Source organism: Spea bombifrons, chromosome 4, assembly GCF_027358695.1.
Source record: "Spea bombifrons isolate aSpeBom1 chromosome 4, aSpeBom1.2.pri, whole genome shotgun sequence".
Classification (NCBI taxonomy): domain Eukaryota; kingdom Metazoa; phylum Chordata; class Amphibia; order Anura; family Pelobatidae; genus Spea; species Spea bombifrons.
Window position 1 is genome coordinate 43,603,234 of NC_071090.1, and position 16,626 is coordinate 43,619,859.

General features: G+C 38.2%; 1 protein-coding gene and 1 long non-coding RNA gene across 3 annotated transcripts in view; one reads left to right on the top strand and one right to left on the bottom strand.

Annotated features, from left to right (window-relative positions):
• The window catches only part of LOC128491800 (solute carrier family 23 member 2-like), a 49,919-nt gene extending 39,943 nt beyond the window's left edge, over positions 1 to 9,976 (bottom strand). For both annotated transcript variants that reach the window (XM_053464121.1, XM_053464122.1), the window contains exons 1-2: positions 9,865 to 9,976; positions 4,492 to 4,647 (exon numbers count right to left, since the gene is read on the bottom strand). In XM_053464121.1, coding sequence (XP_053320096.1) covers positions 4,492 to 4,647; positions 9,865 to 9,936 — 228 coding nt within the window. In that variant the 5' untranslated portion in view covers positions 9,937 to 9,976. The remainder of the gene's footprint in view (positions 1 to 4,491; positions 4,648 to 9,864) is intronic.
• A 2,755-nt stretch (positions 9,977 to 12,731) lies between these two features.
• LOC128490474 (uncharacterized) lies at positions 12,732 to 13,321 on the top strand. The gene is made up of 2 exons (XR_008353952.1): positions 12,732 to 12,791; positions 13,150 to 13,321. It is a non-coding gene; the product is annotated as an uncharacterized LOC128490474 (long non-coding RNA).
• The last annotated feature ends 3,305 nt before the right edge of the window (positions 13,322 to 16,626 follow it).

A 16,626-nucleotide genomic window follows, 5' to 3' on the forward strand; every position in this document is an offset into this window, starting at 1 on the left:
ACCGAGTCTCCCTGTTCGGTCGCGGTGCCGGCTTATAATGCTGAGTGCCGGCGCTCAGCATTACAAGCCAGCACCGAGACCAAACAGGGAGACTCGCCGCAGGACTGCTGAAAGGTAAGTACAAGGGGGGGGGTACATAATGCGCGGGGGCGGCATTTTAAAATTCGCCCCAGGCGGCATTTTGCCTTGGGCCGGCCCTGCATATATGTGTATGGTTTAAAAAAAGTTCTACTTGTCCCAACCCCCACCCCCCAAAAAAAAATGCTCTGGTCCTATAACGTCAAATAGCCCTGGTTCTTAAGAGGTTAAATTGATTTGTATTTCCTTAAGATAGCATCTAAAACTCTAGATCTTTTCCAATAATGTTCAGTGTACAAGCAACAAAATACCAACTCAGTGCTGTGTTTAAAATCCCAGGTATAAATGAACTATTACTTGTTTACTTATAACTAGACTTGGGTGCCGGCCAACTCCTCGTGTTCATCTTCGTGGGGGGGAAAATCTTCGTATTCCGTGAATATTCGCCCGTTCCTGTGTTCAGATCGGGTGAATATTTGTGTACATTCTTCATGTTCGTTTTTTTTCTTCATTTTTTTGTAGAAGGGGTTAATACGGGGTTGACGTGGTACGGACTACGCAGCAGCTTTGGTGCCAAGATTTTAAATGTCCGTACAAGCAACTCTATTGGTCGCCTACAAGGGCCTCCTGTGCCATCAATCAATGAAGTACACCTGTACTTCATTGGCAGACGAACCCCTTGCTGGCGACCAATAGAGTAGCTCGTACAGACTTTTAAAATCCTGGTGCCGCAACTTGGTCGGCAGAGCGACTTTATTGGTCGTTCGTAGGTCATTCAGGAGTTAAAGGAGTTCAAGCGTTAAAAAGGACGTGCGAGTGAGCCTATTGGTCACCTGTAGGGTCCTCCTCTGGCATCAACCAATTGCAGGGGCATCAACCAATAGAGTTTCGCTTCCGTCAACCCCTGCGATGCTGCGTAGATGAGGTAGGCTAGAAGGGGAAGGGACCAGAGAGATAAGTAGATGAAGACGAACACTTCGTGTTGTGTGTCTTCGTGTTCGTCTACGTTTTGCCGCCGTCACCGTCGTTTCTTCGTTTTTTGGTTTGACCGACGAAAACGCACTATTCGTGTTCGTTTTCATGTTCGCCCGAAAACAAATTGACAAGTCTACTCATAACCAACATCTGATAACGTACACAATAAATCTAATAGTAAAACTAAGTTACAGAGATTCTTCACATTTTTCTTTTACCACCTACCCCTAGATCTAACTTCTGGCTTTAACATGTGCTAGTCAATAAAAACACTGTCATTGATTGTACCTATTCATGAATAAGTAGAGTCCTATGTGCTTCAAACACAGCACTTAACATCAAAGACCAATACACTGGGCTCTAAAGTCACACGATAAGAACATATGGTTAAATGGGGTTGAATGTTATTATATGAGTTTGCCCTTGCCTACAAAAACGGACTTTTAAAGATATTGTAGCCTTACTTTGATAATTTCATTCAACTGACAACACCCTACATATAACAGTAAAGAGAGAGTAAACACATAAACAGAGAATTAACCCTTTCAAGACCGGGACGTACCTGGTACTTCCGGGTCAAAGGTCACCGGCAGACCGGGACGTACCAGGTACATCATCGATCCGTAGCAGCCACTCCCCCTCAATTTACATATTTTTTAAAAAACTGCGGTCTTCAAGGGAAGACGCAGTTTGCCAATGCCGGTCCTGAAGGGGTTAAATGTAAGATAAGAACATTTTGTTCCATTTTCTGTTCATTTTTGGTTCTATCCCATGCATGTATAAATTCCCTCATTGTTTTACCTGACACCTATTGGAATAAAATGCTTGAGCAGCCAATTCAGGCTGATAACATAATCAGCGACATATCATTACATGATATATGGCACCAATGATGACATCATAATTGATTTTGTCAATATCAACATTTTTATACCGTATTTGCTCAATTATAAGACGAGGTTTCTTTCAGAGCAAATGCTCTGAAAAATATCACTTGTCTTATATTCAAGATCATCTTATAATCTGACTACAAGACTAAGATCCAGATCCCCTGCAGCCGGCACTTCCGTTGCTGATGCCGGGACTTCCGCCGGAGCTTCTATGACAAAGCACAGGCATGACATGACCTTCCGGTGCTCAATCATAGAAGCCCCGGCGGAACTAACAGGCAGCAGCAGCGGAGGTTGTCTGCGCGCATCGCACAGACCTCCACTGGCTGCCCCATTAGACACCAGGGAGTCTGAAGCAGGGGGGACAAGTCTAGAGATGCACTGGTAAGTCAGGGGTGGTATAATGGTTTTCTGGAGGCACAGTGTCATATAAGGGGGTTAGAAGGCATATCAGGGAGGCAGAGTGGCATATAGGGGTGTATAAGGCATTTCTGGGGGGGCAAATAGGGGTTTAAAAGGCATGTCAGGGAGGCAGAGTGGAGTATATGGGTGTATAAGGCATATCTGGAGTCAGAGTTGCAAACTCTTTGCAATATTTATATTGTCAATATAAAGTAGCATTCCAGATGCATGATAATTAAATGTAAAGTTTACTTACACTTATCACTTATCAGACACCACATTCAGACACCACATTTAAAAAGATTTAAACATGCATTATTGTTGTGGGATATACCTAAAAAAATATGTATCATTGCAGAAGGATAAGCGTTAAACAGTCATCAAGGATACCTTATAAAATATTCAACAACTAACCCATGAGATCAAGCCACAACCTCATGGAAATAATCTGAATAAACTAAAAGAAGTGTACATTAATTTTGCTGCAGTCAATCAATCACAGCACCTGCTGTACACCCTGTGCTGAATGTTTGACTGTCATACGATTAATCATCAAAATGTATTACTAGATCTTCTTCCTTGAATGTAATTCTACTCCTCTTAAACAAATACAAAACAACACTCTGCAATAAACACATGCCAAGGTATGATAGACATCTTCATACAGGCTGTCAATTTTTGGAAAAAAAACCCCAAAGAAAATGGTTAATATTTCACAAAATACTAAGTATTGTAACTTGAGCTATGCAAATGATAAAAGTACTGCAAATTCTGATTTATTGGATAGACTGCCCTCAAGTGGTATTTTAAAATGCAGCCTTAAGTGTGCTTTGATGATTTGTTTAAACAATCACAGTGGATATTGGTCTTTAACATATAAATATGTAGAAAACATGCTGCCATTTACTACAATATATTTTTATTATTTATTTTAGTAATTAGTAATTGTTCATATTAAACCATGTTATTAGTCATTTCCAAGAGCATATGTTTTAATTACCCATATAATTCATTATAAAATCTGAGTTCATGAACAGGGCCCTCATAAGCCCGCTATTGTTGCCAGATGTTTGTATGAAGGTGCCATAAAGATAAACTGTGGGATTCTTAACTCTGTATCTGTATGTTTAAGTATATCTTTGTTATCTATTCGTTAAGCATCCGATATTTTAACTGTACCTCCGTTCACATTTCTCATTAAAAAAGTGCAAGTGTTCTGCTAAAGAGGAAAGCTATGGATGTTAAATGCCCTGGTTCCTCTAAAAATAAGAAATCTATACAAAACAAAAGGTCCAATCACTGCATTTAGGCAGTGATCAGCTAATGAAGCTGACTACCTTGCTACAATGAGGGTGGGGGAATTAAAGTGCCAGAATGTTGCCATCAGTAACAGTTGGCTGGTATGCTTTTAAGGAAAGCCTGATCAAGGATCACAAGGTCACAAATACCCCAACTGTAAAACCCATTCCCACCCATAAAAAAATATATGAAATTAAAACCACGAACAAGATGAATTAAAGTTAATTATTTTTTAATGGGCTGAGTTAATGTCGACTTCCTTCACTTTCAACCATGGGAGTTGTTGAGAGTGATAGAAATAATGCAAGATGTAGTCCTGAAAAGCAGGTGCACCAGAGGTGGAACAATGTTGGCATATTTGTGGGCATATGCATTTTCAACCTTTTCTAAAGACCTAGTCTGTGTCTTTAACACGATTATGAAATGTGACCCCTTCGTATTTGTCCCTATTCTTGTGTACTGTGTCCTTCATGGACTGCATATGTAATCTATGTTATCTATTGAATACATTTACTAAGGGAAGTGGTGGATTTTAAGAAAAATATTGTTTGTTACTTTTACTATTTGGTTTGGAAAATAACAGGGGATAAATTGCATTTTTGTTTTGTTTGTGATAGTATGTGCAGTTTACCCTAAACTAGGTATCTATGAATAGTTTAACTGGTCCTTAAAAAAAGATATGTAGGTTTCCCTAGTTTAAGATGCGTAAACTGTATGTAACTGTGTATGTGATTCTCATCCAAATGTAAAACAAAACTAGAGAACTAGCCAGACGCAAAAGGTTAATAAACAAATGCACTCACATTAAAAACTGTAAAGGTGACTTTTTAGTTACAAGGACACCAACCTGAAATGCCAGCATAATACATAAATACCATGGTGGTCTGTCATTGATAGAGTAGATTAACTCATTTCCATTACTGTTTTCATTTATATTCGATAGTATTGTAGTCTCTCTGTATCTAGTATCTTCTTCATCCGCAGACACGATCATTTTTTGACCCTGTGGAAGAAAAGCAGCGTGAGAACAGTTTAGAATGTTAGTTTACACTGTTAACTATAAAGTCAAACAAATATTGAGAGTGTAGTACAGATTTCTTCATTTTTTTAATTGATCAGTCAGGTTCCTCAGAATGTCTACCACAGAAAAGTGGTGTTTTGAACTTGCTTGAGTTCTTCATATTGATATATCACTAGGACATTTTGATAAATTTTAGTATCAAATATACAGCCATCAAAATAAAATACACTTATGTCAATGCCAGTCCCACTCTAAATAAGACATATATGTTTGTATATATACATATTGTGAGACTGTACAGCCTCAGTTTCATGCAGATTCTATGCACAAATGGTATAAAAAGGCTGTTTTAACACTTTTGCGGTGCTTGTGTTTAGCGGTAATTTTTAGACTTGTGTATTTGTATTCGGGCAAACATGAAAATAAACACAAAGGGTGCGTTTTCGATGTTCAGCCCGAATACCGAACATATGAACATGGGGGTGGCAAAACGTATACGAAGACGAAGACACACAACACGAAGAATCTTTGTGTTCATCTTCTTTACTAATCTCCCTGGTCCCTTCCCCATCTAGCCTACCTTATCTACGCAGCATCGCAGGGGTTAATGGGAGCAGAAATCCGTCAGGGAGTTAACCCCTTAACGACCTTTGACGGTTCAGGGCCTTCACGCAAAAACGATCTGTTAACGACCTTTGACGGTCCTGAACCGTCATAAAATTAAAAATAGCTTAGAAAGTGATCAACAATCACTTTCCTCGCTTAAACGGCGTTGCTGTAATGCCTCGATGTCGAGGCATTCAGTAACACCAAGATCTGGCCCCTCCCGGGAGCATCAACATCTGCCATACACTGTATGGCGGCGGACGCCTGTTTTAAAAGAGTTTAGGAGGCGATCAACGATCACCTCCTAAACTGCAATGATGTCGCTGAAATGCCTCGATAGCGAGACATTCAGCAACACCAAATACACACCCCAGGACACGTCGTGACCGCTCCGGAGAGTGGTCACAACCGCCACTGCGAGTGATTCTGCCACTCGCAAGATGGCGGCACCCTTTAAAAAAAAAAGTTGAAAAGAGTCTTATCATGCCCAGGCTCTAGCATGTACTGGCTGACTTAGCATGATAGGTCAGCTTGATTGCTGTTAGTAATGATATATATATATATATATATATATATATATATACTGTTATTGAATTTTTCTGTCCAAATTTGGTGTGTTATTTACTTTTAATAAAAGTGTTGTTAACACACCAAAATTGGCCAAAAAAAAATATAATTGATAACAGCAATCACACTACTATCATGCCCAGGCAGCCAGTACATGCTGGATCCTGGGCATGATGGGAATGTGATTACAGCCTCCCTATGCCATGCTAACCCCCACTTACACGCCCATGCTATCTGAAACCCTCATTCACAAACATTCAACATAAACTACAGCATAACACCCATCACTCTCACACACTTACTAATCCACTCTCCCTGAATAGTTTCCTATCTTTCCTCTGTCACTGTCACTTTTCCTCCTCCTCTTCGTTCTTCCTCTTCTTCTTCCTCTGTGTCCTGTGCTTCTGGTGGTGCAGTGAGCATGGAAGATGGCTTCAGTGTTGTTCGCCGGGATTTGACATCAAATCCCGATGCACAGCCACAGTTGCCGCTCGCATCGTCTATGGAGGCGTGCCGGCGTGGTGGCACCCCTCAGATGAGCGGCAGCCGGGGCAGATTGCCCCCGATAGGAACGCTACTGGCACGACAGCCACTTTCAATCCCGCTCGCAGCCGCTTAGTTTTGAACTTTGCGGCTGCTTTGAATGTTCGTCTGCTGGCTGGCCCGGAATGACTGCCCCCGGCCCAGCCCGCCCCTGGTTCTCTTTGATGGTGAATACTTATACTGCATAAAAAATTGTTGATCACCTCCTAAACTCTTTTAAAATGGGCGTCTGCCGCCATTCAGCGTATGGCGGTCGTTGACACCCCAGGGAGGGGCCAGACATGGCCCCTGATGCCGATCTCGGTGTTGCTGAATACCTCGACATCAAGGCATTACAGCAATACCATTTAAAACGAAGAAAGTGATCTAAGCTTGTTTAATTAAATAACGTGCCAGGCACGTCATTGGTCATTACCTGACCATTTATGTCTGACGTGCCTTGCCCATCATTGGACGTTAAGGGGTTAAACAAGTACCACACTGTGACACACCCTAGTTATTAACTTAGCAGAAAAGAGAGAGGGGTTGCCAACATTAACCTTTAATGAACAACAATGTGACCAAAACTTAATCCCACTCAACGGTTCCTCTACAAACAAGTACTATAGTGATATTACCCACAAGCCGTTCGACACACAGGAAATAACCAAAAACTATAACTTAATTCCTGTGTTCACAATACATCAATAAACCATCTAAATGCAAATTGATTATACCCAAAGTAAAGATGGGACCCTTCAGCCTCTGGGATGGCCAGCATATTTGACCCCTTGAATGCGCTGGCTCCTCCATGATCAAACAGCCTTATCCAAGAGTCACATATCCATCCCAATGTCATTGAGGTGTACCTCATCCTTGATAATAATAAATTATTACCCTCCAAATCAGGGTAGGCCACAACAACCCCCCAAAACAACTAACAAATTGTGATACTGCTTTACTAACTTTTACTCTCACTTGATTTATACCCTTTAAATTAAATTATCACGTGATGTTTGCCAAGATCTCCTGAACTGAGTCCCTTTTAATCGTGAATGCTGACTATATTATTATCATTATTATTATTTATTGTATTACATAGCACCATCATATTCTGCAGCGCTGTACAATGGGTAGGTCAGGACATAACAAGTAGTATATAACATAGCACTTACAGAAAGAATTAAAAGATGAGAAACAGGCGATCTATTGAAAAAACTTTCATGAAACATTCCCTTACCTCTGCAAACCACCATCCGAAACCAAGCACTAAGTGAGGCCCTTGCAAGAATCAAAAAGGTATTCAACCACATTTGGATTTTGCCAGATCTGCAAGCAAGTTAACTCATTCAAATTTGTATGCATGTTTTTCCCGTACCAAATGTGTATTTTGGAGACATTGTTTCTTTTTTAGCCAAATGTTGTTTACCTTGGGAAAGTACATTCCTTTATCTAGATCACCCCACCCTGACCATTCTTTGTGTCTAATGTTCATAATTCATATATAATGTGATGAGATGAACTTTTTCATCTAACCACAACACAATGTTTGTTGAATAAACCCCTTATCTCCCAGGTAGACCATCAAACTGAAACACTATTGTACATGCCGCTGAAATGTAGTTAAAAAGTTAACTCCAATGTTTTACTAATTTAAATTTTAGCTCTGTAAAATTAGGAACATAATACATGTTGAATGAGATCTTGCAATAGGAATTATCAGATAACTTTTATTTGAAAGTGCGTTTTAGTTTCTGGTAGTTTTTTTTTTTTTTTTTTTTTTTTTTAAATGAGCCATGACATAGGTGGTGCACACATTTTATTGCTGCTACCATATGTTGTGTGAAGTGGGATATCTAATTAAAGTGTATTACTACAAAACACACACATAAAAGTGTCCAGTTGGAAAACAGATACAAAGTTCATAACACCCATAGCTCCACTTTCATTAGGAATGTTAATGAGATCTACAGGTTGCTTAAGGATCAAGATACATTGTTTAACCTGCTTTGATCAAACTCATGGTCAACTACAATTCAGGCATTTTTGTTTTGCTATTGAAGGGTTAAATTGCCAGATGTTTCTGGCACTTGCATTTTACAGCATTACAGAATATACCGAGACTTTATGAATAGATGATAATAATAATAAAGGTTACTTTCTTCAAGTGTCATTTGCAAACAGCAAGCTTAATGGGTGTTATTTTCTAGGTACTTTGCAGAAACAAAAAACAAAAACTGTCTGCGCTTCTTACCCTAATGAAGTTGGCAACAAATATATAAACATAATATAAATGAGAGGTTTTGGTTATATGAATTGGCCAAAGCATAATTAAGCTCACCCGCCACGTCAAGGCACACTCTCAATAGGGTGAGAACCTACTCTCACCTCCTACATAGTGGACACAAAGCAGTTTATACTGCTACCAAAACCTTATTAATGTGTTGGGGGAGGTGCAATTAAACCTCCTCAGAAACACACTACACCATGATTTCTATGTCAGTTACAGATGCATATAAAAATCTAGGTAGTTCTGCTGTTTGTAATATGTTGTGTGGAATTCCACACATTGTCACACCAAGTTCAAGCGGTTACCACACCTGGGAACTTTGTAGGGTTGGCTCCCCTGGGTTAAGTGCAATTAAGGGCAGGGCTAGCCCCTCACAACCTTTAGTGGGAGGATACTAGGTGGGTAGTAAGAGAAACATGGGTGGGGTGTGGACAGGATATACAGTGCTGTGAAAAAGTATTTGCCTCTTTCCTGATTACTTTTTTTGCATATTTGTCATATTTAAATGTGTCAGATTATCAAACCAATTTTAATATACACAAAGTTCATTTTTTAAATGGTCATTTCAGTTATCGATGGAAAGAAAGCTATTCAACCCTATCTGGCCCAATGTGAAAAAGTAATTTACCCTTTTAATTTACTAAATCCACCAATTAACCAAATGAAATTGACCATTGGGTTAAATTTCTCTAGACACGCCCAGGCATAATTACTACCAATTTTCACATTTATACTGGCTGTGAATAATTTGTATGCCTGTAAAACTGTGAATGTATTTTTTTACCCTTTATTTAATTTAATAGTGTCTTACATATAGGAATATTGTTTTAAGAGAAGCCCTACTTGTCCCGGAAAAAATATATAATTGTGGGCTAAATAAGAAAGAATTAGGTCAAGTTTGAAGACATAAAGGTTGACATAGCAAAAACATGGTCCTACAGCACAAAACACCTGGATCCTTAAGGTATTAACACAATTTCTCATATATGAAACATTTGTGACATAAATGTTTGCCGTAAAACAGCAGAGATTGCTCATGTTTACCCTGGCAGATTTAGTCAATTTCCTTTTATTGACAAGTTGAAGATACATTGTTTCATACATATCATGTCATGTTACAAAGGGTCATGCATATAGTACACACAAAATATGTTAACACAAACATTTGTGAGACATGTAAAGTAAAGTGTATCACCAGCAGTGCTGTTGTTTACCTCAACTTTTGGTAATTTAGCATCATCCATTTCTACGCAATTACTTCTTTCCTTCTTATTATGGGAGGTCATTTTCAGATTTTGGACTAGGAAGAAAGACTTGTTCTGGGAATGAGTTCATAATTCATTTGAACAATCTGGCATTTATATGTGGCACAGGGAAAAACATGCATGCTTTGTAATTATTTACTTTGTCGTGTCGTGACCATTCCTCCTATCTTATTCCAACAGCATCTGCTTCTGTACATTCGATTTTAGCCTTTTTGGCTAATGTTTAGCATAATCCACTTAGGGAATGCGGTACACAAAGTTCTTTTCAAATCAGGTTTAACCTTTACATTATGCACACACCAAATAGTAATATGCAAATGTGTTGAAGATAATAAATAGTAGATACCATTTTTTCTAAAAATAAAACTGTTGATTCTTGTGGCAGAACAAGTAAATTGTTATTCATGTAATTCCAGTGCTTACTTGACCCATCCTGTGTAAAACATTAACTTTAAGGGGCTGGTAGGGTCTACCAGGGGTCACATGTGATATACCTCCATAGGCCAAGGACACCTTGTCTGTTGCTTTAATGTAAGTTATTTGTTTGGCTTTGGGTAATGTTTTTTTATAGTGCTAAATATTTTTTTAGGAAGTCAGAATGTTATCTTGGAAGATTGGTCCTCCTTTGCTATCTACTCTTTCATCTATGACCTCTAGTGGCATGGGGCTATTGAAGCCTTACCATGGTCTTCCTACATAGAAGGTCCTATGCCTGCTTTTTATGGCTGATCCAGGTTCTAATTTAAAAGGCTTAAGGTCCCAGTGTCTAATTGAAGTGGTATTTACACTTGTAAATGTCTATAAATTGGGTTGTCCTGGTTAGGCAACAAGCATGTGTTATTTGTATGCCAAGTTATTGAGATCCCTTGAGACAGATTTAAACATAGGAAAGCACTGGTTGTTAGTATTTGCCCTTTAGTAAACTATATTGTCTGTGAGTGTGGTGGATATGTGTTACAGATTTATATATACTCTACGAGAACAAATAATTTGATCCAATGGTTTCTGTAAGATTAATTATAAACATTTAGAATAGTTCTGAAGTTCCAAGCGGTAAATTTTAGCTTTAGTTATTTCAGCACTTTCATGGTATTTGGAAAAGGGTACAGGGAAAACTAGTTGATGTTAGTAGTTATTTGCTGGACACTACCTTTACTTGCGGTAATAGTGTCCTTGCCTGCACTATGTTGGGTTAATGGGTAATGACTCTAGTTACATTAGTTATTTTAATATGTATATGAATGATTCACTTATATTGGCATCTGCTTAGTACTGTGTTTTGTAAGAATAATTTTTAGATCCTAAAGTGTAAGAAATGAAATGATTAAAGTAGGGTCAAAGCACAATATGAACATACAATTTGACAGCAAATAAGAACCATGATGAAGAGATTCAGACCTTAATCGGTCCCTTGTCTTGTCTTAGATTTACGATTGTTTTGTACCTGCATGCATGTTTAAATTCCCTCATTGTATTACCACTTCTGATGGGATACTGTTCCATTTATCTACCACCCACTCAGTAATGTAAAACTTCCTTACATTACTTCTAAACACAATGCTAACAAAAAAATGTTGGCATTAATAGACAAAGTATATTAACAGTAATGAATATTGACAAAATCCAAATAAATATCAGAAATTAAGGTTTTTTTTCAATATAATCATATGCAGATTTTGTTCTATAAATTTCAGGACAGATGAACAGTTATCTTTTAACTATTCTATTTTTTCATGTACTTTTGCCTTGCATAACATTATTTTCTTAAAAGGAAAATTCAGCTTTGGTAATGTTATGCTTTTCCCCTTAGTTGTGGATTGCATGGTACATTTTGCAATCTTTCAAACCTTTGAGAGGTGCTTTGGTGGAAAGGCTGTCTAGTTCTGGGGAAGGTCCTAGTCTTATAGTCAAACTAGATGGCTCTAAAAAGAACATACAACCGAAACCATTTTTTAATACCTAAAGGGTGAAACCATTCACTTTTATCCACCAGCTCTATTAATTGTGTAATTTATCTCTCACTGTCTTGTTACCCCTACCAATGCTCCCCACACAGACATAATTAAGTTATTGCCACTTTAGATCCCTTTGTTCTATACCTTTTCAGTCTGTGCTTCTTGACCTATACATGCCACACATGTCTGACTTAAAATGTTTTCTAATGATCATTGCTTTGGATTTGTGGGAGGTTATTCTGTATAGCATGACCTCAAGTGTATGAATTACTCTAACAATAAGGGCATTTCCACATGATTTTGAATGTATGTGTATTAGTAATATATGCAGTTTTGCATGCAGTTTCAAACCATTTTGTTTTAAAGTTAGTTGCATTGTTTCAAGGAACATCTGTGTGCAGTTTTCAAGCTAATCCTTGAAATAAGATTGCAGAAAAAAGTAAGACATATTTGTAGAAAATATCAGATAATTTTCTTCTACAGTTTTCCAAACCATGTTCTGAACTTTCAAAAATGTAGCATAAGTGGAAGAAAATTTGTAGCATTTGCATACCTATATTTGGTTAATCGACAAGCTTCCAAATTGACTACACAAAAACAGTTATCAACATTAATGATGTAACAACCTAAACTCTCCATAACATATAACCCAAAGTATTCTGGTGATGTTTAAAATATATACAATGGAGATAATATAGATATAATGGAGTTAAACAGGCTACATGAATGAGAGTGTGTAAAAGAGGGAAGTTTATTTATTACATTTTCACTAAGAACCTACGTTGATACACAAAGGGTGAACCCATGACTGTTTATTCTTCTGTAGTGCATTCACTCTGAACCCCCACTGCTCTAAGCAAACATGCAGAAACATGAAGAGTGGGGCCTGGTGCATGAACCTTTTGGAGTTCACAGAATGTGGTAACAGTAAAATACAATAACAGTCTTGCATTGGAAAAATATTTTAAGGGTCCTTTTTCTGATTAAAGACACAAAAAGATGGTTCAGAAATATCTTTTATCTTTTTTCATAGGAGTTCAAGAAGGGTCATTATATGTGTGAAAATTTTAAATACAAATAACGTTAGGACCTGTTGGTTCATATGGACATTCTTGGGGAGCATTTCTTAAATGAGCGTTTCTCTGCGGCAAATGGTATGTGGGTGTTTTTTTTCCAAGTAGGTATTTTTTGGGTTGCAGGCTTAATGGCAAGTGTAGTTGGCATTTCATTTAAATGGGCATTTTAAGTATTCTGTCATTATTTTGGTTGTGCTTTCCAGGTCTACTTTACTGATTTGATTAGAGGCCTGGATTGGCTCAAGAATGTTTCCACCAAGTTGAGTTGAAGTTGGATTTGGTACAAAAATTTCACAGAGACCTAATTAAAATATGAAGTTACATTTTCCTGCTTGTATAACACATTATACAAAATACATAAACAAAATAAACATCTTTTCTATGTATGCACAATAAAAAGGTATTGAATTGAAATGTTATATTACATATTAGCCTCTAGAGGGTGGTACAGTATTATGCATTTTATAAGCTTGCTGACATCACTTATGAATAGAAATAAACATGTTTCCACATTGATATATGAAAAAAATAATATATGCATGCACCTGCATAAGGAGAATGAAACACAACAAGTAGGTAATAGGAATGTAACATTATTTAGTTACAGTATTTATGGATTTCAGGTATACACAAGAACATTTTAATAGTTAGCAAGCATGAATAAAAACACTTGTTTAGTCATCAGTACCATAATAGAAAACCATTATTACTTTTATTACAATCATTTTTTTAAAAAAATATTTTTCTCTATATTGGTGGTTCCTAAGTGGTATATGGCACAAGGCCTGCTTTTCAAGTCACCTAGAAGCATTCAGTAAGTTGACTCTTCATATGTTTTGAATTGCAATGGAAAGCATAGCAAAACACAAATCATTCAAGTGGGCCAAAAACTTGATTGTACGCTTGAAAGTTGACACAACTCAGTGGAAAACTCAAACTTTTAAACTTGCCAGCCCTCAACACAGCTTAACTGAGCGAATAAACAAAATTGCAGTGGTTACCTCAGTAACTCAACTGACAACTGGGATGTTAGTCACTAGACTTATTATTTACACATGTATTAATTATTGTTGAACATAAGCTTGCTACACAATAGAGAGATCCTATTAATCCTGCCTTTGTATAACTAGATTATTGGGAAAACATATTCAAGCATAACGTGTTCCTGGGTTCACTTTTCAAAAGAAAAATGGACACCTTAAGGCTTAGCAAATTAAGTACAGCTGCTACTAGCCTTACAATGGGGTTACGTTCTGATTGAAAATATTGTGGAAATAACACTGCTAATGTGATCCAGGCTTCCTCGTTATGGCTAAAATAAATGGGAAGTGTATTCTTGTTCACATTCTTGAATGCTCTGGGGTTCTCGGAGTGGTAGATTAGGAAAGGCTTTACTTTAAAACCTGCAACCCAGAAGCACCGTAACACAATTTTGGAATGACTTGAAACTCTGCATTGTCTTGGCCTCTTGATTATTTATTTTGTGAGAAGCCTCACACTGTTCAATGCTTTATTAGAAGGGGTTTATGTGTTACCCACAAAAATATAAAATCAATCATATTTTAAATTCTGTGATGTTAAATTGATAGATTTTACAATGTGGTTGTGAAAAGAATTATATTTAGAAAACTGGATGGCATTTTTGTATAATTTCCATAATGCTAATAGCAGGTCCCATTTTACCGTGTTCATTATGACAAAGTGATGTGATAACACACCCTGATTTGCTATTATCTCCCAAGTGTCCATCTTTAGTAGGGACAGTCCCTCTTTCTTCCCATGATGGCTCTGTGTTCTGAGCCCAGCGTGTGTGGCAAAAGAAAATTAGCTTATGTATTGCATGTTATATATAAACAACCATCAATATGTCACAATGGCATATACAAAGTCATCACAAAACCTTTATCTGCTCCCACCATTTTTAATGTTAAGACTGATGCATTCCATTTTCTATAATTTAATATTTTCGTAGATAAAGACCGCAAGTTTGGTCGTTGTTTTTAATGCCAGTATTTAATGCCAGTTAGTCTACATTTATGCACATTGATCTTGGCAAATTTACCATGTACATAATCCTTCCATTATTCATTTATTTGGGTTTAGCCCCAGACTGCAAGTAGCTAGAACTTGTCTGATATGAATCAGCTTTATAAATATACTTGTTGGTGACATCCATCTATACCTAAAACATAAGAATGAGTAGAATGAATAGTTGAATAGTTTATATTTCCCCATAGTAAACAGTAATGTCAGGGGATTTGTGCCTTAAAGACAAATCAAATAATTAGTGTTTTTTTTTTACATTTGCATTCTTCAGGATTGCACTATAGCTTTGTAAATTGTAGATGAATGTGCTATATTGTTATGCTCCTACGCATTTTGTAGAATTGCACTTTTATGGGCATATAATGTGAAATAGTACTGTGAGAATTTAAAAGACTTGAACTGGAAATAATCAATATAATGCCTACAGTGTATGTCAATCAAAGCATGAAGCATGAATGCATTCATACAACATTAACTATTACTATCTCATACTAGACAAGGGCTGGTTTAGCAAAACATTTCCCTTATTTCCATAACCTGATACAATTAAACAAGTTGCTTGCATCCTATCAAAACCCAGCTTAGGCATCCATGACCCATAATGCTTGCCGTGTAAAATATAAGGGGGACTCATGTGAGAAGTGTCTACATGAGAAGTATTTTCATAATCGATTTGTTGGCCAGATATGCCACTCTGCCCCCCAGATATGCCTTATACCCCCTATATGCCACAGTGCCCTCTGCTCTGCCTTATACCACAGATATGCCACTCTGTCCCCCAAATATGCCTTATACTCCCAAATGCCACTGTGCCCCCCTGATATGCCGTATAACCCCCTATATGCCACTCTGCCCCCCAGATATGCCACTCTGCCCCCTCAGATATGTCTTATACCCCAGATATGCCCCTCTGCCCCCAAATATGCCTTATACCCCTTATATGCCACTGTGCCCCTGATATGCCTTATAACCCCCAGATATGCCACTCTTCCCCCAAATCTGCCACTGTGCCCCCCCCAAATATGCCATATAGCCCCTATATGCCACTTTGAACCCAGTTATATGCCACTCTGACCCCCCCCCCGATTTAACCCCCATAATCCATACTCCTTGGTGTCTAGTAGTGGCAGCTGGTGAACGTCTGCGCTATGCCGGCACTTTTCCTGGAGCTTATATGAATTTTCCCCCGGAAGGTCATGTGACGTCGCACAGACGCACACCGGCTACCAGGGAGGAGGTTACAGGTCCCCTGCAGCGCTGCTAACGTTGCGCAATGCGTGCAACGTATCTCCACCACTGGTAGTTCCGCCAGGGGTTCTGTGGTGAAGCACCAGAAGGTCATTTCATGCTGGTGTTCCATCATAGAAGCCCCGGTGGAAGTGGAGGACAGTAGCGGAGAATGTCTGCGCGCATCGCACAGACCCCGACGGCTGTCAGAGAGGAGGATCTGGTTCCCCTGCAGCGCTGCGGGGGGGTCTGGATCTGCGGGTATCTTTACACACGATTTTCCTTTGTAATGTAACTGGTTTTCCTTTGTAATGTAAATTGATGTTGGTGAGTTTAAACAACAAGACTGTGTGCGTGTTTAAAAGACAAGAGTGAAAACACTCCAGCCAACACTTGCCTTAGTGAAT